At 46.2% G+C, this 12,472-nt stretch overlaps 1 protein-coding gene across 1 annotated transcript; it reads left to right on the forward strand.

Moving 5' to 3' along the window:
* The first annotated feature begins 7,353 nt into the window (after positions 1–7,353).
* Positions 7,354–11,010, forward strand: LOC100284170 (charged multivesicular body protein 2a). The gene is made up of 11 exons (NM_001157066.2): positions 7,354–7,568; positions 7,993–8,037; positions 8,569–8,603; positions 9,156–9,206; positions 9,295–9,399; positions 9,492–9,563; positions 9,697–9,768; positions 10,220–10,300; positions 10,407–10,442; positions 10,532–10,596; positions 10,710–11,010. The coding sequence occupies exons 1-11, from the start codon at positions 7,535–7,537 to the stop codon at positions 10,801–10,803; spliced, it is 690 nt and encodes a 229-aa protein (NP_001150538.2). The 5' UTR covers positions 7,354–7,534; the 3' UTR covers positions 10,804–11,010.
* Positions 11,011–12,472: the final 1,462 nt, after the last annotated feature.

Here is a 12,472-nt window from a genome sequence, read left to right on the forward strand (position 1 = left end):
ACACTGCACTGTGCAATGTCCGGTGCACCGGCTGCCGCGCGCTGAAAGTCCTTTCTCCTGTGCACTGTCCGGTGTGCACCGGACAGGCACTGTAGATTGTCCGGTGCGCCCATATCACGTTTTAAAAAAGGCCTCCAGCCCGAGACCGAGCCAGAGGCTCTTTACTCTCTGTGCTCTCTGATTCTCTGCGTTTGCTTCCCCTCACCGGCGATCTTCCCTCCCTGGCGACGACTCTCCGGCGATCCTGTGCCTGCGACCCTCGCTCGGTGAGCAGCACTCCGCTCTCCTCTCCCTCTATCCCTTTCTCTCTTGTTCTCTGTCTGAGAGGCAGTGAAGCACTTCTGTTTCCACCCTTTTTGCCCAATTCCAAAATCCTGTCAAATCCAGTAAATCCAAATGGTGGAATGTGTTCCAATGTGCCCATTGAGTATCCCTGCAGGTTTCTAGCTCCCTTTGGGAGGGTTTCACAACCTAAATTGACTCAATCTCCCAAAACCTAATTCACCGCACGCCAAGTGTTCGGTGAAATGCCCAAACCAGCAAAAAATGCTCCAATTGAACCCAAATTTTTCAGGCACCTTCACAACACTTCCAGTAACATACTTGCCAAATTTCACGCCAATCCGAGATTCCAGGCTTAAATTTCACCAAATTCCCCGTTTCGAGCGATCGTTTCCGAGCCGAGTGCCCAAATCTCTTTTTCTTATCCTAAATTCAAACCAAGCACACACTTCACTCATATACACCTATACAAACCTATTCGTGAAGTATCGGCTCAATTCCATGTCGTTTCGTGCCTCAATTCAAATTCCAAACCTCCTATGGCACTGTTTATCGTTCAAACGTCGTTTTCACGTCGTTTGACCTCTCGATCGTCTCATCTCGTGTTTCCTGTGCCATATTTCTCTGTGTATGTATTTATTCACATTTCATATACTTATGACTATGTGACTAATACATGCTCACCTCTTCTGTCATTTCAGTGACCTTGATTGCCCGTGTGCCGTCTCCTGACCTGCCTGGATCGTCACCTCTCGTGTGAGCTTTCCAGGTAGTCATCTCATCCTTTGCTATTTCTATCGGATACTATCGATCTATGCTGAGTCATTCTCTCTCATTTGCAGTCATCAGTTCAAGATGCCGCGCACGAAGAATGTGTCGGCGCCAGGGGGAGGCGATGATGAGGATCCTCGTCGTCCCTTCAGGCAGGTCAAGGGCAAGACAATTTACTTGGAGCAGCAGGAAGGCCGCAAGAAGCGGCGTACGGACAGAGCAGCCCATGCAGCAGCAGCAGCAGCCGCTGCGCAGGCCGAGCTTGGAGATCAGCCGCAGACTCCGTCAGATCAGATTGCATACCATGTTCGTCGTCTCGCCTCCCGGCCTCGCTCCTCCACTCACACCACTGCTTCCACTCCACCACCCACTCTGCCTGCTCCTGTCACCCCTGTTGCGCCATCCACCACCACAGCCATACCCGCTACCTCCACTACGCCAGCTTCCACTGCTCCTCCCGCTCCCGCTTCAGCTCCTCCTGTCCCTCCACCTCGTTTCCGGGAGCGCGATGAGACTGAGGTACAACCACTTGCTGCGGATCCTAGACTGTTTGACCTTCAGCGTGCTACAGCGGCACGGGTACGTAGGTTCAGATACGTACCCGTGGAGTCTTGGTTACCAGCTCAGAGGGACCCTGCAGCAGTTGAACTATTCAGCACACGTATTCAGGAGTCTTTTTTCAGAGCTCAGATGTCTGCTCAGATAGCTCTGCGAGTGCACCGGCTCTTGGACCTTCTAGCTTTTCTGCTTGCCGCAGGTGCTGACTCTGAGGCACACCTCACATATCTGCCTGGCCTTCTGACCCTTTTGACTACTAGCGGCAGGTATGTTGAGGAGTGGGTACGAGTCTTCTACGCCTCTGTATGGATAGACCCGGATCATCACTGGATGAGGTTTCGTTTTGAGCGAGAGGATGTCACCATTACTGCCAGTCAGATCCGCCAGCTCTTTGGATTTCCCGAGTCGACGACTCGTCTTCACAGCCTCTGCTATGGCACTTCTGACCCTCCTCGTCGCCCTCACGGCGGTGTGGCTCCGGGTACAGCTCACGTCGCGGCTCTGTTCCGCCCGCCCTTTTCAGATGGGTCGCGACGTTCACCGGCAGACTTTACTACAGCAGCCAAGTACTTATTTGAGCTTATCACACGGACTCTTCTGCCGAGGATGGGATACAGGGAGGCTACCACACATATTCAACTCTGGCTCCTTGGTGCCCTGGTCTCTCACTCTGAGTTTGACGTCGTGGACTTCCTTATTTGTGAGATCGAGGACACCGTTTTGGATGGGATTCGTGCTCGTCGACAGTTGCCATATGCTCACTACTTATGCCACATATTTGCGCAGCTGATTCAGCCTCCTCGGTTTCAGGGCACACTTGAGGCCTCACGCCTCGTTTTTGGATCCTACCGTCCTGCGCCTGAGACTCCTGTGCCAGCTTCTGCTCCTGTTTTTGACTCTCAGGCCGAGGATGCAGCTCTTCATCAGTTCGACACTCAGGATACAACAGTTGTTGTTGATGATGATGATGATGATTTTGGGGTTCCTCCTCCGCCTCCTATGCCTCTACGCTCACATGATCATGAGGCTGGGAGTTCTAGTGATGCCCCTGCTGCCCCTCCGGCTATGGACCCTGCTCTTGCTTCGATTCTCCAGTCTATCACTCAGCAGCAGGCTCACCTGGCAGCCGAGCAGGCCCGGTTATCCGAGAGGATGCTCTCGATGTTTCAGAACATGCAGGACAGGCAGGATGCGCTTCAGCAACAGCTACTCCAGGATCAGGCTGAGAGCAGGGCATTCATGGCTCTTATGCTACATCATTCTGGTGTCTCAGTTCCCCCAGTTCAGTCTGCTCCACCTCCTCCGCTTCAGGCTCCAGTTGTGCCAGCGATTCAGACCGGACCCCCTATTCCTTCTGTTGGTCCCTCTCTGCTCCGGCCGGCCACTTTGGCTTTCACCTCTCCGGTTCTCAGCTCTGTCTGCCCGCAGCCGCCAGTGCCACCAGCATCTGCTGTTACCACTACTGCTGTGGCAGTATCTGTGACCACTTCTGTTCTGGCAGCTCCTGCAGCGCGGCCTCAGTCCGAGTCAGTACCAGCTCTAGCTTCTACCGCAGATCCTGGATCCGAGACTGACTCTGACCCCCCGCCGGCGTTCGCTCTGCTGCCTCGACCGCGACCGGATGCGCCCCCGCTGCCTCCTCCCGCTTCAGATGTTTAGGTTCGGATGCCCTTTTGGTGCTTGACGCCAAAGGGGGAGAGATATGAGTTGTGAGAGCTAGGGGGAGTTAGAGAGTTAGTAGAGAGTCATTTTGATGTAATATATGTGCTTGCTACTCTCTGTACTAGCTTGATGTTTTTGGCTCACAAACTCGATATATACTCTTGTTGCTTATGATTGACTGTGTGTATTATGTTTTCACCTTATATTTTATCACCAGTCTTCTAAGTTCTTGTTTCATTGATTTAACTTCACTTTTATATGACAAGAATCTTATGATGTGTATGCGTTCACTCTTATTAGTATGATACACGTTCTTTTTGTCAAAGATTACTGAGTATAACTAACCATCCCTTCTATTGACAGAAACTTCAAAACAAACTACTCTCACAAAACTTGTAGGGTTGTCATCAATCACCAAAAAGGGGGAGATTGAAAGCATCTAGGCCCCTGGTTGGTTTTAGTGATTAATGACAACATAGTATTATATGTGACTAACGTATGTTTTGCAGAGACAAATGGTAAGTTAGATCACATGACAGGTAGAAGTACTACAACGGTGAAAACAATCCCGGAGATAAGAACTCGAAGCGACGGCTAAAACGACGAAACAAAAGGCGAAGGTCTACGGAGTCCGAGTGTCAAGGAGATGTGGACACTCGCGATTTAGTTAGGTCTTTTATTCTCTTTTAGCCGTACTATAAAGAGGGGTTGTCGATGAGTAGTTTGACCAAGAGAGTTCTAGTGTAGTGTTGGTGCACAATCACACTCACATACAGTGCTAGGTGTCACTCTAGAACTCACTCACAAGTTAGAACGAAAACCGATTTGAAAATCAGCTGAAAATCAAGAGTTAGGGTTTTCTGGCCCTGGGGCACCGGACTGTCCGGTGTGCACCGGACTGTCCGGTGCACCCTCTGCCAGGTGGGGCCTGGCTGGCCCGGGGAAGATCCTTCTCCATCCATAAACCCGAGAGCGCAGGTTTCAGAGATGAATTTTAGTGACGCACCGGACAGCGCACCGGACATCGCACCGGACTGTCCGGTGTGCCATGAGTCCAACGGCTAGCTGTCAGAACTAGCCGTTGGAAACGACCGTTGGCACACCTGTGGCGCACCGTTGGCGCACCGGACTGTCCGGTGCGCCAGTGCGCAGAAAGTTGCCTGTAACGGCTAGTTGGTGGGTGAGGGCTATTTATACCCCTTCCACCCACCATATTCAATGTCTTGCACTCCACATTTATTCTAGCACATTGCTAGAGCATTGCAAGCACCAAAAGCCTAGTGAGGAGATTAGAGAATCTTAATCCGCGTTTGTTCCTCATTAGCGCTAGCGAGAGCCACCTAGAGCACACATCACTTGCATTAGGCTTCTCTTGGTCAAGCGAAAGTCTACGACTTGTTACTCTTGGTGATCGGCATCACCTAGACGGCTTGGTGGCGTTGGGAGCTCGGTGATCACCGTGAAGATCTTGTTGGTGACCCGACTCAAGTTTGTAAGCGGTCTCGAGGGATCCACCGCGCCGGAGTGGCAAAGGATCATCTCGTAGTGAGCACTTGGTTCTTGCGAGGACCAAGGGGGAGCGATACCCTTGCGCGGGTGCTCCAACGAGGACTAGTGGAGAGTGCCGACTCTTCGATACCTCAGGAAAAAATTGGAGGAGTCTTCTAAACCTTGCTTTACATTCCGCACTTAATTCAAGCACTTTACATTGTGTATTTGTTTAGCAAGTATTTGAAGTATTGTCTTAGCATTGTTGCATTTCTAGTATTATATTCTTAGTGCTAGTAGTTGGGGTGAAGTTGGGCTCTTGCTTAGCTCTTGCTTAGGTTTTAATTAGTGTTGATTTTTAGAAAAGCCCAATTCACCCCCCTCTTGGGCATCGTGATCCTTTCAGGCATGAGTGAGAGAGAGGGGACGACAGGGACACATGGAGGTGGAGGGCGGAGGGCGGAGGACGACAGGGACACATGGAGGTGGAGGGCGGAGGGGTCACATGTGAGGTGGAGGATGAAGGATGATACACATAATATTTTTATTAGATTGGAGTAAGGGAGATGGCAGAGTTATCTAGTGATCTAAATCATTGGTGTTTGATGACGTGTTAAGTCTACATGTAATTTATTTGATAGATTTACTAGTGGTTATGAGTGTTGGGGTAATTTGGTTGGATGAGTTTTGTAAAGTTTAAATTGATAAATTATATAGTGGTATATATAAAAATGATATAGTTGTGTCCTTAATAGGGCCTTACATACATCTAGCCTTGCTCTAAGGGAGCAACATGTCAGGTGTATATGGGCCTTGATACATACAATGCATATACAACAAAGACGTATATGCATCTAATATGCTTCCTAGGCCTGGGCAAAAAGAACTGGAACCGAGGAACCGAACCGAAATAACCAAGAACCGAAACCGAACTAACCGAACCGAAGGAACCGTTATGAAATTCGGTTCTGATTTTTTTTAGAATCGAAATAAATGAGATATTTTCGGTTCTGCACTCCAAAGAACCGAAAGAACCGAAAAAACCAAAAGTATTAGATTCAATTTGTTACATGTGTTTGTAGCTTCGGATGTTGTTTTATCAACTTATGTTGAACCTCTAATCATCCATATATTATCAATAAAATTATGGTCATTGTGCACTTGTGGTTGTTTGTGTGGAGATGTTGCTGAAATTTCTAACAAAAGTTGTCGTTATTTAGAATTTTAGAGTGCCTGTTACAGTTCGGTTAGAACCGAGGAACCAAACTGAAGAACCGAGAACCGAACTAGTCGGTTCTGGTTTCTTTATCTTGCTATTTCGGTTCTAGTTTTCGAAGAACCAAATTTCTATAAGAATCGAGGAATCGAACCGAACCGAAGAACCGAACGCCCAGTATTGCTTCCTGGCTAATCACCAAATTGCGAGTTATAGACGTTTGATGAGCAGCATATTTGATGTAAAAAAAAAGAGATCGTTCAAGTGATCGTTGGTGTAAAAAAGAGAGCATTCGAGTGATCGTGCTAGAACTGTCGCGCGCAGTGAATTGTCGTGACAAAATTCATTTCCAAACTCAGTGGATTTCATGTACACACCAATAAATACTCATCATATGAGCCTCTAGATTGACTCGACTACCCCGCGAGAATCCCACGACGCCGGCGACGGCCTCCACGACGCTCTGTCCGCGCCGTCGTGGTGAGCGACGATGCGGTGGCCGCCGCCGACAGCCGCGGTGTAGCAACCTGCTTGATCCACGACTTCAGGGAACGGGCTGGTCCTCCGCCGCTCCTCGTCCTTGAGCAGCTCCGCAAGGCTGTCTACAATACTGATGGTTGCAATGCAGTGGTGAAACAACTAAACTAAAATAATAAAATTTATGTATAGTTAGGATCATAAATGGATTATGAAACATTTTCTTATAACAATATAACACATATTTTGTATATAAGTTATCGTGATATTATATGTTTCTGTTACAACGCACGTGCACCCACCTAGTTAGAATATATGTCCTTTGTTATTAATATAAAACATTATCTCTGATACATATTGTCATGTGTAAAAATTATTATATGTACATCAAAATAAATATATTTGTAACAATGAGTGATCTCTTTATAAGATAATTATTTATTTTTATCATTAATTATTACACGAAAACAACATCATATGAAAGTCTAACGGGTCTCCGCTAGAAATCAAGAGAGAGATTGTTTTCCATTCCTGTTTACCCATCATTTTCCGTTTACATCTGTTTACATCTTTGTAGAGAAAGAAACTTCTCTATAATCATTATCTAACTAACTCAGAAATTCCTCGCGGGAATCGAGGACGGGAACCATTGCCATCTCTCCTAGGCACGGATCCAATCCCAATGCGCTGGCGCGCGGGTCTCTCTTCCCGCACACCCCTTGGAATTCCTCCACTGAGATTTGGGTCCCACGCTTACGTGGATCCCATGCTCCATGTCTGAAGCTTGAAGGGGGCCAGGTGCCGCCGTGTAGCGTCGCGCGTTGTTTTTCCGTCCGCAACGGCTAGCGAAGCCTGGAGTGACCTAAAAGCTGGGCTGGGTCGGCAACTGACTGACAAGTGAAAATACCCGTTGGGCTCGGCTCGCGCGGCGCCGTCCTCTCCCACTCTCTACGCACGAACACAGCACGCGCCGCACCCCGCTCTCTCTCTCCTGCGTTCCCATCTGCGGCGGGGAGTGAGCACATTGAGGACGGTCTACTCCTCGTTCGCGTGCGGTTCGTCCCGAGCGATCCGGCAACCATGAACATCTTCAAGAAGAAGGTCGACCCCAAAGGTGCGGCTACTCACTCTTTGATTTCCTTTGTCGCGGGAGGGTGGTGACTGGTCTGGTGTCCCTTTAGGTTCGTGGATCCGCGAGAAATTTGGGGGGTTATCGCCGCCGTTTTATTCGGTGCTCACTGCTGCTTAGCTTCGATTATTCGCGGGGTGGAAGTGCCGTCTCCGCCGCCCGAACTCCGCAGGCGAGGTTCTCGATGGATTTCTGCCTCCGCCAGACCTGGAGGGAGGCCAGCCTGGTTGGGGTTAGGGTTTTAGGGCAACTTGTGCGCTTCTGTGTGAGGAGCGGTCGAGTGGAGGAGTCAAGCGTTCCGTTATGCGTTGCGGATTCTCCGGGAACTCGTTGGGGGGCAAAATGCGGATCACAAGCTTCGTGTGCTGAACGCACTGCTGACGAGTTGCTGTTTGTTTGTCACTTGCAGAGGCTCTCAGGACCAGCAAACGTGAAATGGCGGTCGCCACGCGGGGTGAGCAACCGAGCACTGCTGACCAATTGTTTGCCACTGCTGATGATTTACTGTTAGTAGACTATTAGTTCGCATTGCTACCCAGGCATCGTGGAAAAAGAATTCAGGAATCGCTGGCACATTTGCTAGTCGACATGTGTGTTATATTGAACCAGACTAGCACATGTTCATGAATCTGGAATATAGGTGGATATCTCATAACTTATATTGTTACAGGTTTGGCATATCAAATTACAGTAGCTCTTCGATTTAAAGAATGACGCTTAGGTAGCAGACCTTTTAGCCTTTATTTAATTTTGCTCTCAGTGATGCTAATGAATCCAGCAATCGCTACCATGTTTGCTACTGGATCTTTGTTATATTGAATCAGATCAGCAAAATATCATAAATTTGGTAAATCAATTGGTATTTGATAGTTTCTCTTGTTATAAAGTTCAGATTTAGATGACAGCAGCCCTTCAGTTCAAAATGAGGCTACATAATTTGCAATGCTAATTTTCTGACATCAACTCTCTATTTTACATCTTTTAGGAGTTGAGAGAGAGATTGGTTCCCTGCAAATGGAGGTATGCAGTATGTGCTGTTTGAAACATTTTAGTATAAATTTGAGTGGAGGCATGAAGTGGTTGTGTTAAATGTACCATTGTCTGTTATTCACGGTGCAGTTTTTACTACTACAGTATCCTGTGTTCTTGGAATGACTTGCTGATATCTATGTTCTGACATAATACTGTGTCTACCAAGCTCTAGCCACAATCTAGAAGCAGAAGCTAACCATCCTGAGGCCCCTAGCTAGCTTTCTCATGTGGTCCGAGGTGTGGAGTGCAAAACAAATCTCTGGCCTAGAGGGAGTGTGATACATGTAGTGTTGCTGTCTTGGGCAACTGTTTTTTATTGGTTTATTTCTTAACTTCCCCTACTCTAGCAAATTTGTTTATCTGTTTCTAGGGTACATGGGGCTGCCTTTAATATTTGTTTATTGTTTGTGGACTTCCCTTACTAGAAGTAGAAGCCACAGCGTGGCATGTCAACTTATGGGCCCAGCAGGTTGCCATGCGACCTATCTATGTGCAAGTTGTATTGTCTGGTGTTGGTAATTCCATAGTGTCATTATGCAGGAGAAAAAGCTGGTTGCAGAGATAAAGAAGACTGCCAAGACTGGAAATGAGGTGAGTCTATTAGGAAGTTGAGGGAGATCGGTAGTCTCCAGTTCGCTTTGTCCTATGTTCTGATGATAGATGATCTGAATTTCTCAAGGCTGCAACCAAAATATTAGCTCGGCAACTTGTCAGGCTGAGGCAACAAATCCTCAATTTGCAAGGCACACGGGCACAGATTCGTGGAGTAGCTACTCACACACAGGCATGACCACCTTCGTGTTTGACTTTTTTTGAATTTCTGTTCTGATCGTGGACAAGATTAACTCGTGATTAATGCATCCATTCTTTATTCAGGCAATGTATGCTGGCACTTCAATCTCTGCTGGAATGAAAGGTGCAAGCAAAGCTATGTCAGCAATGAACAAGGTAAGAACTAAGATGGAAGACAACCATGTTAGCTGTTATTCAGTGTCAACACACCCTCTTAAGAAAATTTTGATTGTGAACACCTTTTTCGACTGTCTTCTAAGTGGCTTCTATATTTCACTGCACATTTCAGCAAATGGAACCGGCGAAACAGATAAAGGTCATGAAAGAATTCCAGAAACAATCAACACAGTTGGACATGACGGTAATAACATTGACACTGTGCTGGTTTTTGTTTATATTACTTCAAAGTTCAAAGCTCCCTTGTGTCATAGACATGTAACACTTAGTTACTTGCTTAGTTGCCATATACATGAATAAACTAGACACGTAAAACAGTAAATGCACTGTAAACCCGAGACCTGACCAATATGTCACACATGTTTGAACTGACGCTTGTATTCCTGATGTAGAACAGTGAACAGTTACCATTCACTAGCTACCACAACCTCTTAGCATCCTCAAAACATTGCCTTTTTCATTTCATTTACAATATTTGCAGCTTGCTACTGTGCGAAACTATACTATGCAATAGCAAGGTGTTCATCTTTTCTGAGGGATCTCAGAGTGCAATATCAAATCTAGGACTGTATGCCAAAATAATTTGTTGTATGCTTATAGCTGTATCACACTGAAATGTGTCCGTTTCCATTCAGCTTGAGATGATGTCTGATGCTATTGATGAAACACTTGACAAAGATGAGGCGGAGGAGGAAACAGAAGAGCTTACAAACCAGGTAACCCAAAGTTCTCAGAATACCACCTTGTAAGGAATTCTGCTTTGGTTTCCACCAGATCACGGAAACTTCATCCATGCTGAACTTAACTGGCAATGTTATGCAGGTCCTTGACGAGATTGGCGTCGATGTGGCTTCTCAGGTATGCTTTCAACACATGGCATTTGTCTGTTATGCAGATATTGAGTGAGTCTTAGTTCTGACTTAAGGTTTGCTTTCGGCAAAATGTAGCTCTCTTCGGCTCCTAAAGGGCGCATCGGAGCTACTAACAAGAAAGTCGATAATGGTCAAGCACGGTATGCAAATGTTTTTCTTACTGATAAAATCAACACTATGCCGTTTAAATTTAGGTCTGTGCACTGTCTCTGCATGTTGCCTTTGCTCTCTGATCAAATTGTGGTTTCTGCAGTCCTGCAAGGAACGTGGCGGCTCCTGCTCTAGAACCCTCCTCTGCTGAAGTTGAGGATCTGGAGAGGCGACTGGCATCTCTGCGCCGTACCTGAGTCTGAGCTGTTGAAGAAAGAACTTGTTTGTAATACTAGCAGTTATTCATCTATATATGTAAAGTTGGTTTATATGTGTAGGGAAAACAGCGAGCTGCACATGATACGGTTGAACCTACTTAATGTTTTATTTAATTTGGAAGTTGACTGCACAGTGACCCTAGTCGCTAGTCCCATAAGCCGACGGAACTAGGCGAAGCCAGGGCTTAGGGTCACGAAGGGTTTAGGGTCACGAAGGATTTTAATTTCTCCGTTGTTTTTCCCCACAATACGCTGGTCAGTCCATCAACTCCAACTTGTGACGCTAATCCTCAGGATGGGGATCAATTACTCTTCCGATGCATGACCCACACCACAGGGTTCACAGCTGAGCAGCAACACTAGAATGATCATGCCCTACTGGCTGAAGATGACGATGCTCCAGCGCCAGCCCTCAAGGCGCCAGGGGGAGACCCTCCAAATAAGAATAAACCAGACAAAATCCAAAATAGATCAGCTAAACTGCAACATAATGCTAAAAACCCACCCATGGGTATATGAACCAATTGATTAGTGTACTAATGGCGACAAATTAAGTTACATATTGGTATTATTGAAAATGATCGTTAATAATCATTTTAAGAAAAATGTAGGTTGTTTGGCCATTAATCATCGAACAAAAATGAGGGTTGTGTGACCATTTATCATCGACCAGAGGCTCGTACACCTCACCCAACATATGTTTCCTTGCCATAGGCCACATTCTTGGATTTCTGGTGAACACCAATTTTTGGTCAAAAATCCATAAGTGTTAGCCTTCAATATTATTAAAAAGGGTCGTTCATTACTATTTTCGACAAAATGGGAGTTCTATGGCCATTGATCGACCATTGTCTCGTACACCTCACCCTATACATGTTTCTTGCCATAGGTCACATTCTTATATATCTGGTGGAGACCATTCTTGGTAAAAAATCCTTAGATGTTAGCCTTCGGTATTATTGAAAATAGTCGTTCATAGCTATTTTCGACAAAAATGGTGGTTGTGTTGCAATTGATCATCGACCAGAGTATCGTACAACTCACCCACATATGTTTACTTGCAATAGGTCATATTCTTGGATTTCTGGAGAAGACCATTTTTTGGTAGCCTTCGGTTTTATCGAAAATGACCGTTCATGGTTATTTTCGATAAAAATGGTGGTTGTGTGGTCATTGATCATTGACCAGAGGCTCATAAACCTCACACCACAAATGTTTCTTTGCCATGGGTCACATTCTTAATTTTTTGGTGGAGACCATTTCTTGGTAAAAAATTCGTAGGAGTTAGGCTTCGATATTATTAAAAAATGGTTGTTCATGACTATTTTAGACAAAATTGGGGTTCTGTGGCCATTGATCATCGACCAGAGGCTCGTACACCTCACCCCACATATGCTTTCTCGTCATTGATCATATTCTTGGATTTCTGGTTAAGACCATTTCTTGGTAAAAATATGTATGTGTTAGACCTTGGTATTATTGAAAATGATCGTTCATGGCTATTTTCGACAAAAAAGTTGTGTGGCCATTGACCATCGACCAGAGGCTCGTACACCTCACCCCACATATGTTTTCTTGCCATAGGTCACATTCTTTGGTTTCTGGTGTAGACCATTTCTTGGTAAAAAATCGTAGGTGTTAGCCTTCG

The sequence above is a fragment of the Zea mays genome, chromosome 5 (assembly GCF_902167145.1).
Source record: "Zea mays cultivar B73 chromosome 5, Zm-B73-REFERENCE-NAM-5.0, whole genome shotgun sequence".
Lineage (NCBI taxonomy): Eukaryota > Viridiplantae > Streptophyta > Magnoliopsida > Poales > Poaceae > Zea > Zea mays.